Source organism: Saccostrea cucullata, unplaced genomic scaffold, assembly GCF_032062105.1.
Source record: "Saccostrea cucullata isolate Sc308-1 unplaced genomic scaffold, CSIRO_AGI_Scuc_v1 ctg3731, whole genome shotgun sequence".
Classification (NCBI taxonomy): Eukaryota; Metazoa; Mollusca; class Bivalvia; order Ostreida; family Ostreidae; genus Saccostrea; species Saccostrea cuccullata.
In genome coordinates this window covers 1-19,677 of record NW_026932148.1, presented here as the reverse complement: position 1 = coordinate 19,677, position 19,677 = coordinate 1, and the positions used below count along the sequence as shown (strand labels likewise).

The window sequence follows — 19,677 nt, the reverse complement described above, 5'->3', positions numbered from 1 at the left end:
GCCTTGGAGCATACTGTAGATAAAATTTACACCACGGGGCGCTGTTAAAGAACGTTAACTCTAAATTCTTATGGCGATTCCGCGGAAAGTAAACATTACATTTAAAAAGTAAAAAAGCATATACTGTTAAACATTCTATACACTTCGTTTTTTTTTTTAATTCAGCAAGTGATTAGAAAGTGTGTACTCTAACATTTAGACTGATTATTTCATCTGCAAACTCCTACACATATATGGCAAGAAATTGGTACCGTGTTTTTAGGTGATACTTTTGTACCCTAGGGTACACCTCTATTTATCCTTTACTAATAAGGTAACAATTAGGGTACAGTACAAAACCATTGGAAAATGAAAGTAGAAAATTTCTGAAGGACTGTCAATGTAACCGGGTTACAATGGGTACAGTGGTTACTTATTAACATGATTAACAGTAATAACACCTTTTCTACTTTTATCCTAAAACTATTTGATTTTAGAATTTAAACAGGGTACGGAGGGAACTATGCCTATACAAATTTAAATCACAACAATTGATATTTTCATAACTTAAAGTGTTTGATTCATATTAGCATGATCATGACCTAATGGCTTCAATGGTCTGCATTACAAAAAACAACCACACTCATGTAAGTATTTAAGAGGGTATAAGCCAGCTTCTTACCTTTAATTATGGTTATTATAGTCCTGATGCTTGAAGTTATAATAAGCTACACTGATAATTATATTCCAGACTTGAGCATTGCATGACACACCTGATACTGTATACCTATCGCAAATGATTTACCTGTACCCCCACTCTGTCTGACAAACACAAACTCTACTAACAGTACCTGATGGTGTGTACTATACACAAACTGATCAAATCATTGTAGGATTGGGCGATCATTTACTTCCATTTCAGGCCAGACTAATTTAAATTACCCAATACACTGTATTTATCTTATCCAATTCAATTTTGATTAGTAAATTATAGTTATATAGTAATTTTTAACCAAGTTTAGCTAAACTTTATTAATATATTTGTAAATAGTACTAGTACTTTGAACAGATCATTTAATACCTTTTTTTAACAAAAGTATATACCATGGGTAGCTAGGTCCCTGCCGTATCATGGGCTTGTACATTTGAGATAATAAGCACAGAGATTTTTTTTTTTATTTAAGCCCTTCCCATCACCATGAATATAAAATATGTCACTTGTTCTGATAAAAATCTGCATTGCAAAACTCAGATGCTTTAAAATTTGTATTAAGAATTTTTATCCAATTACTTTATTATATTATTTCCAAAACTAACATAGTTCAATACTTTATAAATAAAAGACCATGAACAATGAAATTGAATCAAAATCTCTTTCAAAATCGATTAAAACCAGCAATCCTGGTATATTTTTAGCTTCTGTATATGCCATTAAATCATAAATTAATCTGGTGTTTTCACCAAAATATCTTCCTTTTAGGAATTCAGTGTGAGTGTCTGAAATCAAAAGATCCAGAGTATATTTTATTCTGTAATTTAGTAGAGTTATGGTCTCCAATTTTTCAAAAATTGTCTGGGTTTATTCCCATTGGGTATACATTGTACATGAAATTATCCCTAGTCTTTGTGACATAGGAATTTCTTTTTTTATGCGCCCGGATCGATAGATCCCGGGCGTATATTGTTTTTGTCCTGTCTGTTTGTCTGTTTATCTGTTTGTCTGTTGTCAACTTTAACCTTGGCCATAACTTTTGAACAATAAGAGATAGAGACTTCATATTTGGTATGCATACTCCACTAATAAAGTCCTTTCAAATGACATCAAGGTCAATGACCTTGTGACCTTGACTGTGACCTATATGCTAAAAATAGCTTTTTCCACTGTTTGTCATAACTTTTTAACCATAGGAGATAGGGACTTCATATTTGGGATGCATACTCCACTAATAAAGCCCTTTCAGTTGACAACAAGGTCAATGATCTTGTGACCTTGACTGTGACCTATATGCTAAAAATAGCTTTTTACACTTTTTGCCATAACTTTTGAACCATAGGAGATAGGATCTTCATATTTGGGATGCATACTCCACTGATTAAGTTCTTTCAAATGACACCATGGTCAATGACCTTGTGACCTTGACTGTGACCTATATGCTAAAAATAGCTTTTTACACTTTTTGCCATAACTTTTGAACCATAGGAGATAGGAACTTCATATTTGGGATGCATACTCCACTGATTAAGTTCTTTCAAATGACACCATGGTCAATGACCTTGACTGTGACCAATATGCTAAAAATAGATTTTTTGAACTTTGTTGCCGCCGGGCGCATAGTGTTTCACAAACACATCTTGTTTGACAATATACAATTTGTAGCTCGCATAATGTATGTAGACTTTAAGATCACTCCAGAAAATTTTTTTAAAAATTCAGTTGTGAATTAAGCTTTAGCATCACTTCCAGGAGATTAATCATTCTTCATATTTTTTAAAACTTGTAAAACTTCATTTTCTTCAATATCTTTTTCTTAATCAAAGAGGTGATTTTATCTAATTTTGGAATTTCAGTTGAGTTAATAATTTCTTCTAAATCAATATCAATCAGTTTATAATCTAGTGTATTAGAATATAAATCTTGATAAAACTTTTTGACTTGATTCAAAATTTCTGATTGATCATATATAAGGTGACATTTTTTTTATTTCTTGGTTTACGGATCCACCAATCTGATTTTTTTTTAAGTCTCCTGAATTGATCGAGTACTTTGGATTAGAGGAAATTATTTTTCTTTTCTTTTTTTTTTAAATCAAACTAAATTCTAGATCAGGTACGGCATAGGACATTTATATGTTCTTTCAATGTAGCTCTAAAATATGGCAGTATATACATGTACCCCGGTAATACATGCATATAAATCTGTGAAAATTTTGATAATCTAAATTTAAGGTTCAGAAGGTATGAAACATTGGATTTGGGAAATGTTTTGCAGTGGAATTATAAAGTTGCAAAATCAAGTATGCTAGGAAAAGCCAGTGAAATTTTTAGGTGGCAACTAGTTTAAATGCATGTAAACAGAGAAAGAAATAGAGAAATAACAGACTTGTAAAAGTTTTTTTTTCAATAGATGGCACTGTAGCTCTAGGTTTTCCATCCCAATTTTTCTGATCAGAGCTGCAGTCTTGCAGCTATATGTAACGAGCAGGTGAACTTAAGTGTTAGTTTTTATATATGGCATGCATTTTATTCTTCTGCCAATTTACATAGGTATCATAAAAAGAAGAGAATATGATTATTAAATAGAAAATAGAAGGAAAGAAGAGAAATTTACATTAAGTATTTTGAATTTAAAAGCATATGCCTCTGGCCTGCCGCCTCTGATTTGTTAATAATTTTTATACAAGTAGTCTTAGATCATGATTACATGTATATCATGTGATCATAATAAATACTGCATAATTTTTGGTAATGAACACACAGAAATTTTGACAATAAATATTAATTTAATCAAAAAGAAAAAATTAAAGTTAACAAATAAGATTACTTTTATAAAGAAAGTTCATCTACTTTTTGGGGATTACTTTAGGATATGAGCTAATTTTATATTTACAGCAAATAATGACATATAGAGGCAGTTGTGCAAAAAAGAAAATTAATGAAATATGTTGTGGAGGGGTTGGGGTCAGCTGAAATGCTGTTGTATGTGTACTGTATAAATCAGATCTAAGGTAGAATCTGAGGAAGATCAGGTGATAATCCACCTGGTATACACATACCTATGAAGTCACATGTTTATTGTTCTCCTGGCCAGGTGTCAAACTTGTAAAACCTTCCAATTCGCATAGAATATACAAGAAATATACAGTTCTTTTGTAATGTCCAGGAAAGGTGTGAAAAGTAGAAGGGGTCTTTCAATTTGCAATGAGGTAAACTTGTTTGGAGGAGATAGGGTTCACAATTACTTTGAACCAGATTTTGGTCTACATTGCATGTACATATTTTTCACAATTCCCCCCCCCCTCCCTTGGAATAAAGGTTTTGAATAAGAAAATAAAAAAAAAAATATATTGATTCATTTGTTAAATTTTTAAAGTATATGTGACCCCCTTCCTTACAACAGCATGTAACACTGGCACTTAATTGATGTTTTAAACCTATTTTTCATAAATAAAAAATCCACTATGTATTATACAAAGTAACTGGAATATTTTTATAAAAATTAATAAAGTTTAAAACATCAAGCACCTATGGCATGTAAATAACATTTTATTACAATTAAGTTTTACAAAAAAATATATACATATAAAATGGTGACTGGCATTCTTGTTATTATTTGTAATTTGTAAAATTGTTGATTTACAAAGTTTGTTTAGCAATTTATTCGATAGATGACTATAAAAAAACAAACATACTACGGTAAATCTCAGTTCTCAATGGTGATTTAATCATCATTAAAGAAATACAGGACAGTCAGGGTAACGACTTGCGGTGTTTTAACAGAAATTATCACTTCAAACACACAATGGCTAATTACCCTATAATATCAATCTGGAGAACGATAATAACATCCAAGTCAGCTTCTGAAAACGCTGAATTATCAACGTTTGTCCAAAGTTTCTTTTTTCAAAAATGAATTTCTATCAAAATTTGGTTCAAAATTACATAAATTTTATTTTTTCCGAGTAACCGATTACAGATTTTCTAACCGATTGCAATTGTTCCGACCGAGTAATCAGTTAACCGGTTACAAATTGCCATCCCTAAAAAAAATACAAATGTCATGTGCCCGGAAGGGAAGAAGTTTTGAAAGGGTGTGTCTGTGAATGCTTAGTTCTAGCAGCAAACTTTGCAAAGTTAAAACATATACTTCTGTTCAAGTCCTTTGAAAGTGGGGATAATCCCCCGATCCCATACCATAACTCTTTTGGTCTAATATAAGGATCGAGACTTCTCATTTTGGCTGAAAACATCAATTGAAAGGTCAAGATTATCAATTTATACATTATGTGGGTATAAATTTCTGATCATGCAGTTAATTTTCATGGCACTGAAGTAATTTAATTCATATTTCAAGAAGCTTTTAGGTTTTTGCAATGTAATGTTATACAACTCGCTATGGCCCCACCCTAAGGGGTCTAGATTTGAAAAATTTAGAATCTACACTACCCCAGGATGCTTCCACATAAGTTTCAGCTTTTCTGACCCATTGGTTCTTGAGAATATGATTTTTTAATGGCTTTCAGCTCAGCTGAGCTAAAATGGCAAAAAAAAACCCAGCCTCTTCAAAACTTCCTGTACAAAAATTCAAGGCGGAATAGGCACGGCTTGGGCTTGGCTAAGACACGGAATCCGCAAGGGATTTTAAAAAGACGCAGGGGTTCTGCATGTCCAAGACACGGACACAGCTTCTGTGTCTGAAAGTGAGGAATTGATCCTTACTCACAGAAACCCATGTGGAGTCACAGAATCCATGTCCCAGGTAGAGGGTTTTTAACTCTGGCGGGTTTTGCTTAAAACTATTTATTTATATATCTCACGGCTTTTTACTGAGCATGCTCAATCATAACTTCCTTTATTTGAATATGAAATTGAAGGGATTCATGGTGATGAGCTAAGAATGTGTCTTTTTTACTCTTGTTAAAGAATATTAAACTAATAGATGTTTAAGTTGGAATTGTATATATGTCAGTCTGGGATAATTTCATCACTTTTAGGTTCATTTGAATGACTTTCACTAATCCTTTATAGTTTATATTTTGTGACATCACTGTTTTAGTGAAAGTTTTATTTTAACTAAATTCTTCCTCAGATTGTGCAAACTTAGCTACTAGATTAAATTACAATTGAATATTGCACATTATCATTAAAATCTTAATTGAAAACTAAGCATGGATTGCAACTGATAAAGTTATTCTTTAACAGAAAGTAAATGGACATATTCATGTAAGATTTGTTAACATTCAAAATTCTAAAACTAAGCATTAATGTAAAGCAATGGGAGGTTAGTTTGGTTTCAGTCACCTTTTTGGCATCCACAGTTACATCTGGGGATTTGCTAAAGGCCATGACCTAGATCTAAACAAATTCACAGATCCTGTGACGCCGTATATGGTATACGGCACGGCTTTTTTGACACGGGTTTCCAAAATCATATTCACATTTCCCTGCCGGTGGCCATAGACGTAGTGGTAATTGGAAGTAATCTGTAGTGTGAGCGATGCCCTGAGATATGGGTCCACATCGGCCTAGTAGACCTTAAAGTATCAGTCACATTATCAGTCAGGGGCATAACTTAAACAAGTTATTTTCAAAAATAACTCAAATGAGTTATTTTTTTTGTCTCAATGAGTTACTTCTCTTTGCTATGACCTACTTTTTCCCAGCCTTAGTAACTCAAACACGTTGTTTTTCCAAAAAAGCTTCAATAAAATAACTTGTTTTACTTAAAGTTATTTTCTGTCATTCCTCCCTAACTTCAAACCCCATGCACCAAAGGATTTTGCTCGTGCACCAAGACAAAAACAAATGTTTGACTAAATTTAAACCTTGCTCAATGCAGGAAAATTTCAGCCTTCTAAACCCTTGTATCTATTTCTTATAGAGTTGTGACCTGCTGTACCCATGTGTACCCTTTGTACCCACTGTACCCTGAGCATCAGCTCCATTATTTTAAATTTTAACTTAGAAAATTTCAGCCTTCTAAACCCTTGTATCCATTTCTTATAGTGTTGTAACCTGCTGTACCCATGTGTACCCTTTGTACCCACTGTACCCTGAGCATCGGCTACATTATTTCAAATTTTAACCTAGAGAATTTCAGCCTTCTAAACCCTTGTATCCATTTCTTTCAGTGCTGTAACCTGCTGTACCCATGTGTACCCTTTGTACCCACTGTACCCTGAGCATCCGCTTCATTATTTTTAATTTTAACTGAGAAAATTTCAGCCTTCTAAATCCTTGTTTCTATTTCTTATAGTGTTGTAACCTGCTGTACCCATGTGTACCCTTTGTACCCACTGTACCCTGAGCATCCCCTTCATTATTTTCAATTTTAACTTAGAAAATTTCAGCCTTCTAAACCCTTGTATCCATTTCTTATAGTGTTGTAACTTGCTGTACCCATGTGTACCCTTTGTACCCACTGTACCCTGAGCATCGGCTCCATTATTTTAAATTTTTTCTTAGAAAATTTCAGCCTTCTAAACCCTTGTATCCATTTCTTACAGTGTTGTAACCTGCTGTACCCATGTGTACCTTTTGTACCCACTGTACCCTGAGCATCGGCTACATTATTTTTAATTTTAACTTAGAGAATTTCTGAATCAGCCTTCTCAATCCCTGTATCCATTTCTTATAGTGCTGTAACCTGCTGTACCCATGTGTACCCTTTGTACCCACTGTACCCTGAGCATCGGCTCCATTACTTTTAATTTTGAAAATTTCAGCCTTCTAAACCCTTGTATCCATTTCTTATAGTGTTGTAACCTGCTGTACCCATGTGTACCCTTTGTACCCACTGTACCCTGAGCATCGGCTCCATTATTTTTAATTTTAACTTAGAAAATTTCAGCCTTCTAAACCCTTGTATCCATTTCTTATAGTGCTGTAACCTGCTGTACCCATGTGTACCCTTTGTACCCACTGTACCCTGAGCATCCCCTTCATTATTTTCAATTTTAACTTAGAAAATTTCAGCCTTCTAAACCCTTGTATCCATTTCTTATAGAGTTGTAACCTGCTGTACCCATATGTACCCTTTGTACCCACTGTACCCTGAGCATCGACTCCATTACTTTTAATTTTGACATAGAAAATTTCAGCCTTCTAAACCCTTGTATCCATTTCTTATAGTGTTGTAACCTGCTGTACCCATGTGTACCCTTTGTACCCACTGTACCCTGAGCATCGGCTCCATTATTTTAAATTTTAACTTAGAAAATTTCAGCCTTCTAAACCCTTGTATCCATTTCTTATAGTGCTGTAACCTGCTGTACCCATGTGTACCCTTTGTACCCACTGTACCCTGAGCATCGGCTCCATTATTTTTAATTTTAACTTAGAAAATTTCAGCCTTCTAAACCCTTGTATCCATTTCTTATAGTGCTGTAACCTGCTGTACCCATGTGTACCCTTTGTACCCACTGTACCCTGAGCATCGGCTACATTATTTTTGATTTTACTTATATAGATGTTACAGTCTTCCTTCCACTGGGAAGCATCTACTTTCGTTTTCAGTAGGAATAAATAGTGTACCCTTTTTGTAACCTTTTCTCCATACATTTAATAAGGGTGTACCCTAGGGTACAAAAGTATCACCTAAAAACGCAGTACCAATTTCTTGCCATATCTACTCCTACACCTGCATACGCACTGTGTGTACCAGATGACTAATGACCTATATAAATTACTACGGCACACTGTAAATTATCTTCAACTTCAAGCATCAATTTCGGTAAAATAACGTATAACAGTGACTTCCCATAACCCGTAGCTAGCACTGCAAATATGTCCAACCTATTTGCTAATTTCTCCAGGCATACTTTCTGTGATGTTTTTTAAAGGAAAGTCGATTCTAAGATCAGCCAAAACTCTGCTGTCAAATGTTTATTTTTGTTCAACCAATCACAGGCTTTATCAAATTCTGGATAAGCCTCGTTCTGAAGTAAAAATATTTAAAGTGGAATGCTCCTAGACGTTTGGTGTGAGACTATGCATCGATGCAACAAACGTGTAGGTGACCTAGACTATTGATATGAAAGTTTTAAGTCGCCGTGCGTTTCTGCGGAGTTAGAACAATTTGAATAAAATAACATTCATAGTATAGAATATTGAACAAAGACATTCGAAATGTTTAACAAAAAGCACAATAATCGTAAAATAAAATTTTTATAAATAATTGGGTAAATATTTCATCCAATCCTGATTGACAAACTCTGACAATACTGAAGTGCGGAGAAAATTAGCACGAAGTGTCTTATGTAGGCATAGTCTAAAACAAAGACCACATTTTATATCAACAATTTTACTTTCTCTTTTTAAACAGCCTAGACAGGATTTGTTGTACTTATTTTAAAATGCCGTGTATATTTATACATTTCCTATGGAAATTTTTCAAAAATTTTATGAAATATTGATTTCTTAAAAGCACAGAACCATTCGACAATGTTGTCCATGAAACTAGGGTAAAGCGCGTTTGTGCCAAGCATTTTCCCGCCACTTCTCAACACCAAAACAAAGAGACTGAAAGAAGAAATGTAGTGGTGGATCTACCGGTAGATGGATTTGGGGGGTTGTTAAAATCCTCTAAGAGAGTCCCACATATTTCATATTTGTTCCGTTCAAATTAAAGTAAAACTATAGCTAAGTTTAAACTTTAGTTTTGTACTTTTATGTAATAATCACTTAAACATCAAATTCGTTTGTACGGACGCAGAGGTCTATGGGAAGTTTGCTTACACATATAATTTTGTACATGTATTTTGCATGAAGAAAATCGACAATGTCTTATGCAAGTATTTCATGTTACGAGGATATTTTAACAGATAAATATAAGAAATTTTAAAAACAGATCACGCAAATTTCAGTTTTGAATTACTTTATCAAAGGAATAATTACTAGTAATTTGTTTGCGGCCGATTTTTGACGCTTGCGTCAATATGTTTCTTGTGTGAAAATGACGTGTATTTAAGGAATCACTGTCTAGTTTGGAGAGTATGCCAGGGCATCAACAATAGTTGGAAACATGGGATAATTTGCATAACGGGCAAAGCCCGTTATGCTAAAATTATCCCATGTTTCCCACTATTGTTGATGTCCCTGGCATACTCTCCAAACTAGACAGTGATTCCTTATATTTCCATTTCATTGTGAAATAAAATTGTAGACTAATAGATTTAAAATACACGAGGACTCCTATGCCAATTTCAGTAGTCCTGCACACTGACAACAAACACAAAGGCAGCCGCACGAGATTTACATGCATATTTGGCCTCCTTAGCGTCAGACACAGAGACAGATGCGCACGAGACTTGCATGCGTAATAGGCCTCCTTAGCTGCTGACCTATCGACCTGCCTAATTTACATTCCGGCAGAATTATCAAAAAATAAACTCTCCCAACTTTCAAACAGTTATCACAGAGAAAAAAATTAGAAATGGAAATATTTTCTTATATCAAAAAGCATTTTGTGATATAAAAAATTTATGGGCCGTTTTAATATTTTAATTTTTTTAAATCAGAAATTCGATTTTTTGATACCAGAAAATATATTATTTGATATCAGAAAATAAACAATCAATCAATCATTTATTTGAATCTCATCACCATTTTACAATAGCGTACAGAGACTACAAAAAACATATAGGTGATTTTATATACAACAATAGGTCTAGAAAGGCATGCGTGAGTAAGAAACTTAACAAAAACAAAAAAATTGTAGGTTACTATAAATGTGAAGTATGGAAATTTAGGCCGGGGAGCATATTTTATTTATTTTCTTTACAAAGGAGCACAATTTTCTTAGAAAGCAGTGTTTATTGTTGTTCATAATGTTTTTAAAACTAATTATATTCTGGAATTTTATGTGTTTTTCTGTTAAGCAAAGTTTTCTTTCTGTTTGTAGCGAGTTGCACTTTAAAATGTAATGAAACTCATCTCCGAGTTCTTTTAGATTACAATGGGAACAAATTCTATCTTGTCTTGGTATATTAAGCCAGCGTCCACTTTCAATTGGTAAATGATGATTACACGTTCGAAATCTACAAAATGTTATTAAGTCCTTTTTTGATAAAATATTAAAATAGTTTTCAAATTTTAATTCGTCTTTGTATATTCTATAGCTTTTTTAATTTCATTCTGATTTATATATTTGTTAAGTTCTTGGTTAAGATCTATGCACTGTAAGCTAGAGATATCATTATCAACTATTTGGTTAATTTCTTCATCTATTTCCGGAGCTTTATTTAAATCTTTAAAATATCTATATAGTGTATCTATATCTATTGGTGTGTTTTCTTCATGTTTATTTCTTTTTTTATAATTATTAATTATTTTCCAATACTCTTTGGGGTTCTTATTTTTTATTTCTTTTAAATGTTTACTAAAATTGTTTCTATATTTAATCTGTTCTTTATCTATGACTTTTTTGTATTTTTTTTCATTTTCTTTATATTTTTTATGTGCATTTTCTGTACGTTTTCTAAAATAATAAACTTTGCTATTCCGGTATTTTTTTCGTGCTTCTTCGCAAGTTTTTGTAAACCAAGGTTTAGAGTTCTTTGTATTTTTATTTATTTGTTTCTTTCTTTTACCGGTATTGACACCTATAGAAATTTTCGCTGCATCTATGTATATCTTATTTAATTTTTCCACAATTTCATTAATTACACCGTCCTTAGCGTTTTGTAACTTGTTTAAATCTAACAATGCTATAACTTCATTTAGTTGATCAGTAACAATAGACTGTACATATACATGTTCCCTAGAAGGATCCCATGGTTTGATTTTTTCTACACATTCCGTTATATTTGAACAATTCATACTAAAATCATTTTTTTGTAGTTTTAAATACAAAGCAATAGGTTTATGAACATCAGAAAATAATTTTTGTTTTGTTCAAGTACTTGCATATTCATGATATACTTATGAATAAAATAATCACAAAGAAAATAGTCTACAGTGCTCGAACCTTTACATGTTACCTCTCCTAATGAGTTATCGCCAATACGTCCGTTTACAATTAACAACTTATTTAATTTGCACATTTCCAATAAAAGTTTACCATATGAGTTTTGAATTTTGTCTTCGTTGTTTCTTTCTAACACATCGTCTATAAGGAAATTTTCATCTTCCATGGTTTCAAAGATTTCACAAAATTGTTCATTTTTTTATTATCAATGTTGAAAATTTCTATATCTGTTCCGGTTCGAGCATTGAAGTCACCTGCTAACATAACATATTTGTCACTATGTGCTAATTCTTGCATCTCTAGTTCAATTGCACTAAATAAATCCTTATTACCGTATTTTGAATTTTCTGGAGGTATATATATATTTCCGATTAGTAGATTTTTTTTTCAAAAAGCGTATATTTCTTTTGAGATTTCTAACCACAGTACAGCTTTACATTCTGTTTCATGGATATTAATAAAGTTTTTTAATTCATTTCTATATGCTAATATTATACCTCCAGAGTTCACTCTACCATATTTAATTCTATTTTTCATCTTTATTTCAAAACCATCGATTTCAATTATATCTAAGTCATCTGTTTTTGTTTCTTGGAAACACACTATATCATATTGCCCCACTAGCTCTTGAAACTCTGGATAGTTTAATTTTTTCTTTATTCCGCAACAGTTTAATGAGAGGATTTTTAATTCATTGTTTTTCTGCGCACAGTTTCTCACGTTTGGTACATGTTCACACTCCCCGGAGAGTCCCTAGTGTTTTTCTGGGGTGGAGTTGATTCTCCTGCGTTTGTTCGACGAGCTGCCGTATCTGCTAGGGGTGCGTTGTGGATACTTCAATGTCTCAGCTGGTCCGGAGTCCTCTGGGTCATATGGCCTTCCGTTCACGTATAAGATGTCCCTGACCAGTTTCACAGTTTCACCCTTGCGTCGTAGCTCCTTCATAATGGGATAGAGGCTTTTCCTTGCTTGCTCGATCTCGTCCGGAAATTGGCGATTTATTTGGAAGGTTTTCCCTTTCAATTTATATGCACATTGGAGTACGTAGTCGAGGTCACGTTGATAAATAAACTTTGCGACAATTGGTCGATTCCTTTTGTTGTTTTTCTGCCCAAATCTATGTACAACTGTGAATTCGATGTCGTAATCAATGTCAAGCTCTTCGGCTAAAAAACCTCGTAATGTCTCCTCTGTGTTCTCTGGTACATTCTCGTGGATACCTGAGAAAATCAAGTTATATTTCATGGATCTGCATCTGAGATCGAGTGTTTGATCCGTTAGCTCTTCATTTTTTTCGATTAACTCCTCAATTTCGTTCTCTCTCTTAGATGCATAGTGTACAACTTTCGCCTCCATAGCGTCTAGCTTTATTTTCATATTCTGAAACTCATTTTCTGATTTGTCCACTTGCTCTTTTATCCCGTCAAAAACATTACTTATTCCCTGTAAGCTTTCATGAAACTCTGCGTTTGTTTGATTTATAGAACTTATTTCTCTCTCAATGGAATTTACTCTGTGTGAAAGCCTCACTACTTCTTCACACATTTCGTCGATTTTCTTGTTCCTTGTATCGATAACTGAGCTCATTTTATTGAGTCGATCGTTCAAGGAGACTCCCATATTTCTCACAAGCTCATATAATTTCTCTAAAGTAATTTCTTTCGATTCTTCACTTTCATATAATACAGCCCTAGCCTCTCCTAATATACTCACAGTTTCTTTTCGGTCGACATTGTTGTTTACTAGTAGAAATGTTTGCTATAAATAGACGCCCCTGACTTGTAGAACGAGTTTTCTCAGCCCTATCGAACACGTACAATTGTTTGTTATCTTTGTTTACAGTAATTCAAGTCACATTTTTTACAAAACAGGAGTCAGTGTGATCAATTATTGCTATAAGTGCGATTAGAATACCTCTTTTCTTCGTTCTCTTGTCACAATATGGTAATTTAGCCCAAAATTTCTCTCTTCTATTTTAGTCCACCTTTCACATTCACGCATGCGCATCCCAAAAACAAGATTTTTTGATATAAAAAATTCGAATTTCTGATATCAGAAAAATCATTTTTTGATATCAAGAAATTAAATTTCTAAAATCAAAAAATAATTTTATGATATCAAAAACGTAATTTTTGATATCAAAAATTTGAATTCTTGATATCAAAAAAATGTAAGTCATTTTCTGGTGTCAAAAAATTCGAATTACTGATATCAAGAAATCATTTTCTGATATCAAAAAATCAATTTTCTGATATATATATATATATATATATATATATATATATATATATATATATATATATATATATATATATATATATATATATATATATATATATATATATATATATATATATATATTTCTCAGAAAATCATCATTTTTTGATATCAGCAGAAATTCAAATTGATTTTTGATATCTGAAATTCAAATTGATTTTTTGATATCAGAAATTCAAATTGATTTCTTGATATCACAAAATATATTTTTTGATATCAGAAAATAAAATAAAATGGCGAAGAATCTCCACAAAATAAAGAATACTCCCTTTAACTGTAGAAAATCACGAACTTAAGTGCCGATTTGCTCTGTACTAAAAGCTTATTCAGATTTTAAGAATATTTTTTTAATGAAAGAATTAAATAAGTGTTATCGATTATTTTTTTGGTCATATTTATTTGCATGGATTTCAAATATATTACTTTCTGGGATAAATCTGAGTAAATAATCTAGGTGTGCTTAAGGCCGGGATTAGACTGAGAATTTCTCTGTAACCCGTTTTATCAGAAGCCATTAGCTTCTCCAATTGCAAATTTGTGTAAAGTGATGTTACATCACAGCTGACCATACTTGGTTTTTATTTTCTGATATCAAAAAATCGATTGTGTGATATCAGAAAATACTAATAACTTTTTGATATCAAAAAATCATTTTCTGATATCAAAAAAGGGAATTTCTGATATTAAAAAAAATGATTTATTGATATCGAGAATTCGATTCCTTGATGTCAGAAAATACAAGTTATTTTATGATATCAAAAATTAGAATTTTTGATATCAAAAAATTGATTTCTTGATATCAAGAAATCGAATTTTTGATATCAGAAAATAGATTTTTTTTATATCAAGAATTATTTTTTTATATCAAAAAATATTTTTGATATTAAGAATTCGAATTATTGATATCAAGAATTTATTTTTTGATATCACTAAATACCTCAAAAATATTAAAACGGTGCCTCACAATTTTCTGATATTAGAAAATGATATTTTAATAACAAGAATTCAATTTTTTGATATCAGAAAATCTATAATAATTTCTGATATCAAAAATGGATTTCCTGATATTTTCTGATATCAAAAAATCGATTTTTTGATATCAGACAAAAGTTTCTGATATCACAAATAGAAATTCTTGATATTAAAAATTCAATTTCTTGATATCAAAATTATATTTTGATATCAAGAATTAGAATTATTGATGCCAAGAATTCTTTTCTTGATATAAAAACTTTAAGAAAAAAAATAGAGACATGGCGCCTCTTAAAAAAATCAAATTTAACCTATCAAAACTCATTTTGTGATATCAGAAAATACCATAAAAATATTAAAACGGCGCCCTATAATTTAAAGTTTACATAAGCTGAAATATACAGATTTTTTTTATTAATGTTAGTTTTAATTGTGAACAATAACTGCATAATTTTTTCAAGCGTAAAAATGGTGAATTAAAAAACTATTTCATTCTATTTAAAATCCCCGTTGTTTATAACATGTTTTATATAAATATTGCATGTAGTTGAGTGTAACATTGAAAATTTTCGAGGGGTGAAAATTTTTAATGTTACACTCAACTACATGCAATATTTATCATATTATACTGAATACATATAACAGTGAACCGTGTGCGCATAAAATCTGCGCGGTCGCTATTTTTTGGAATACCACCCGTTGTCAAGCAATGTTGACTGTTGCTACGCTGGAGAGCGTGGCTTCATTATTCAGCGGGTAATCTAGTGTTTTTCAACAAATGTTTCTCGACCAATCAGATTCCGCTAATTTACATGAAAGTATAATATAATTAAATACTAATCATATCATTGCAGAAATATCATACACAAAATTGAAAATCATTACCAGGGCATGCTTGAAATCTTTTAAGACTTGCAGTATTATACACAAAAAATGATTAGGAAGTCAAGACAAGATTATTTAACCACTTCAGGAGTACAATTTTCACCGAGAACGAAGGACGCTGCATACTTCAATTTGGCGAAAATCCTGCATTTTTTTAAATGAAGCTTTAATTTATTATACAATAAGATAGATGAGTCGTATCAGTGAATATATTTTGATTTGTCGTTGTTGCTTCAAGAGAGCGGTTCACACATTTTTTGAAAATGCAATCAACACTCAAATACCAAACTATTTTGAGAAATTTTTAACCCTTATTTAGCGGCATTTAGATCAGGGTATGGTTGCCAATCGACCTTATTAAGAATCACCGAGGATTGGAAGAGAGCTCTTGATGAAAATAAATATGTTGCTGCTATTTTAATGGACTTATCCAAGGCATTTGATTGTCTCCCTTATGATCTTGTTCGGCTCAAACTAAAATCTTATGGTCTCTCCCCACCTGCGGTAGATCTGATAAAGAACTATTTATCTTGCAGAAAGCAGTGTGTCAAAATTAGTGAAAATATAAGCACCTTGTTGGATAACTTTAAAGGTGTACCTCAAGGATCAATTCTTGGGCCAGTTATCTTTAATATTTTCATTAATGATATTTTTTATTTTGTAAAAAATTCAGATTTGTACAACTATGTAGATGATAATACTTTATCCAAATCTGATCCTATCTTACAAAATGTTATTACTACTCTTGAAAAGGAAAGTGGCACTCTCATCGATTCGTTTTCAGCTAATAAAATGCAGGCAAACCCAGAAAAATTTCAAGCAATATCACTGGGGGAAAAGACGCATGATAAAAACATTACTTTAAACCCGAATGGTACAACTCTTGCCTGTGAGGATGAAGTGAAACTGCTTGGTGTTACTTTAAATTTTAACATAAGGTATTCAATGTATGACGACCATATATTGTACCTAATAAATGAATGGTCCGATATTTTTAATCATGGTAGCATTTTGAAGATGTTATCAAATAAAAATGCTCCACCAAAGGAATTTACAAAATTTTGATTATTGTCCAATTAATTTCACCTTGAATTTTACTTTGAAGTCTATGAGCAGCGTATGTTTTTATAAGATTTTGTAAAATGTAATTTGAATTTCAAACAAATCTCTTGGTGAAAATATGCATGAACTCCCTCCTTATGAAACTATGAAATAAAATGAATTATTTACCGCAGAAATTTTTGAAATCAAAAATTTTCTTTTTTTCATCAAGGGCAGATAACTCTTCATAAAATTTTAATGTGCAAAATGATTATCTCCTTACATGTTACCAGTCTTGTGAATTTGGTTCATTTCACTTTTGTCGTTATCTAGCAATGTGTTTTTAACTCGTTTAAAATTATTTAAAAGTGTTCAAAATCCCTTCATTATACATTGGATACCTTAAATTCAATTCTCATTTATCAAATATTTGTAAGAAAGCATCTCGACAATTAAATGTGTTAAAACGTGTCGGGAAACATCTTTGTAAACTGGGTAAACTTACCATCTATCACTCCTTTATAATGTCCAACTTTAGTTAGTATATGCCTCACACCTCGAACAAAGGGTTTTTGCTGCTACCAAATCACTTGGTACACCCCAAGCCCAAGCTTCATGGTTTGGTGACTCTGCCATTGTGTGCATAATTATTGAGCAAATCATTACCAATGATAGGTTATAATCATGGACACAGAGCAAGGTCACCAGACAATGAATAATGAACCTAATGTGCTACATAGTCAAAAAACCTACACAGTGACATAAATTAGTACAGTAGTTAAATCTACTGTACTAGAGAATTAGTTCTCTCCCCCTGTCTTTCTTCCTGAATTATTCATTGACAAATTTAACCAAAATTAAAACATGACAAAATTAAATAAAAATTGAAATTAAAATCAAAAGTAAATTAGAAATTTAAGAAATGTCTAGTAATTTATTGAAAATTTAGGGTTTATCATTTATATTGATAATTTAATCAGATTTACCGCATCGAGAAGTGAGAACAATAAAATTTTACTTACTATTAAATTTTACCTTTGATTCCAAATAAACAGATATGGACTGATATCAAAAAGTGTACAGGTAAATGGTTTCTAAAGACGTTCAAAATAACAGCAACCGTCCTATATTGCTCAAGTAGTATACATGTAAATCCAACCGAAAACCTTTCTTTTCCTGCTTTTCGTTTTCTGTGGAATTCTTTGCTTTCAGGAGAAATTTATTAATTTTACCACCAAAAACAAATGTTAAGTAATGTCCACAAAAATGAAATGCTCCTGACTTAAATCCATTAAAATGATATGATATTCTTCATACAGAGATTTTTGAATCTGTATTGTGTTTGAAAACTACTCTCTGTAGACCGTCACCTGACAGGTAGATATTATCCCGAGGGTATAATTATCACATCTGGGCCTGTACAAAATGGCAACAGTCAGGGTCACTATCGTTATCTTGATAAAATAATAAGAAACACGCAAAGATTTGTAATAAAATAGACAGAGACACAAAGGGTTTAATTTCTCGTGTGAAGCATGTACTAAGTATGTTGTTAAACTTTTCCCTTGCCATTCAATTTGGTCCCTCGCTTCGCTCGGCACCAAATCTCATGGTACTCGGGAAAAGTTTACCAACATATACTTATTGTCCTCTGGTATGGCATTTTAGCATTTAAAAAATAGCAAAAAAAAAAAAAAAAAAAAAAAAATAGAAAAAATTCAAGAGCGAGCACTAAGATTCATATATAATGACTACACAAGCAGTTATGACCAGCTCCTAGAAAAATCAAATCTCCCCTCACTGAAAATCAGGCGTATGAGAGCCATGGCCCTTGAAGTTTTCAAAATTATAAACAATCAAAGCCCACTGTTCCTGCAAGATTTAGTTCAACAGCGAAATTCCACATACAATTTTAGGTATCAAAAGACTCTGGAATTACCTAGGCCAAGAACCACTAGGTATGGAAAACAGTCATTCAGCTATGCGGCTGCTACGTTGTGGAATGATTTACCAACCCTCAGCCAATTTGAAACTTTCATTGAAACATGGACGGGGGAAAAATGCATATGTAGTTCCTGCAGAAACCACAGCGTGGGGCTGCATAGCCGATGAGACAATATTTATTTGTTATTTATTCATTCAGTTTAGAAACAGTTTTTTTTTTTTATTTTTATTTTTGAAATTTTCATTTATTTTTGAAATCTTTCATTTGCTTTACTGATACCACCTCATTTTATTTTATTGTTTTCTTAGTGTTTCTTTTATATATATAAATTAAACCTTGTTATTTCACCAGGCTGAAGCTAGCAGCCAATAACAGCAGCCACTAAGCCCGTAGAAGCTAGCAGCCAATAAGGAAATTCATCAAAGAACTGAGAGTACTGAGAGGCAGTACTGTTTTTAATACTTTATTTTAGATAATCAAGGGTTAATGATTGGATAATTAATGCGAAAATTAATTATATAATAAATCAGACACTCGGAGGCAGTAAGGCTCACCTGAAAAAAATGTTCTTTTTTTGAAACTGAAAAAAATAGAAATAAATTACCCAATCATCTTAGTCCACTTCATCAAACAAGCACTAAGACAGTCATGTTTAACTACTTCAAGAAGAATGCCTTTTCAACTCTTTCAGGGACCTCAAGAATATGACAGGGCCAATAAGCTAACCTGAAAATTGGTTACTCTATCGATTGTAAACTGAAAAATTACACAAGTGTAAACTACGTTGAAGTATGTTTCGAACATTATAATCCGGGCAACTTTAAGGGTCTATAAGACTATTAATAACCGTTATCAGTAATAAGTGGTGGTGGTGCCACCAAGTGGTTCCAAGAGC

General features: G+C 32.2%; 1 protein-coding gene across 1 annotated transcript; it reads right to left on the bottom strand.

Moving 5' to 3' along the window:
• Positions 1–12,415: 12,415 nt before the first annotated feature.
• On the bottom strand, positions 12,416–13,282 carry LOC134234513 (putative leucine-rich repeat-containing protein DDB_G0290503). The gene has a single exon (XM_062716596.1). It carries the CDS (start codon positions 13,280–13,282, stop codon positions 12,416–12,418), a length of 867 nt encoding a protein of 288 aa, XP_062572580.1.
• Between the last annotated feature and the right edge of the window lie 6,395 nt (positions 13,283–19,677).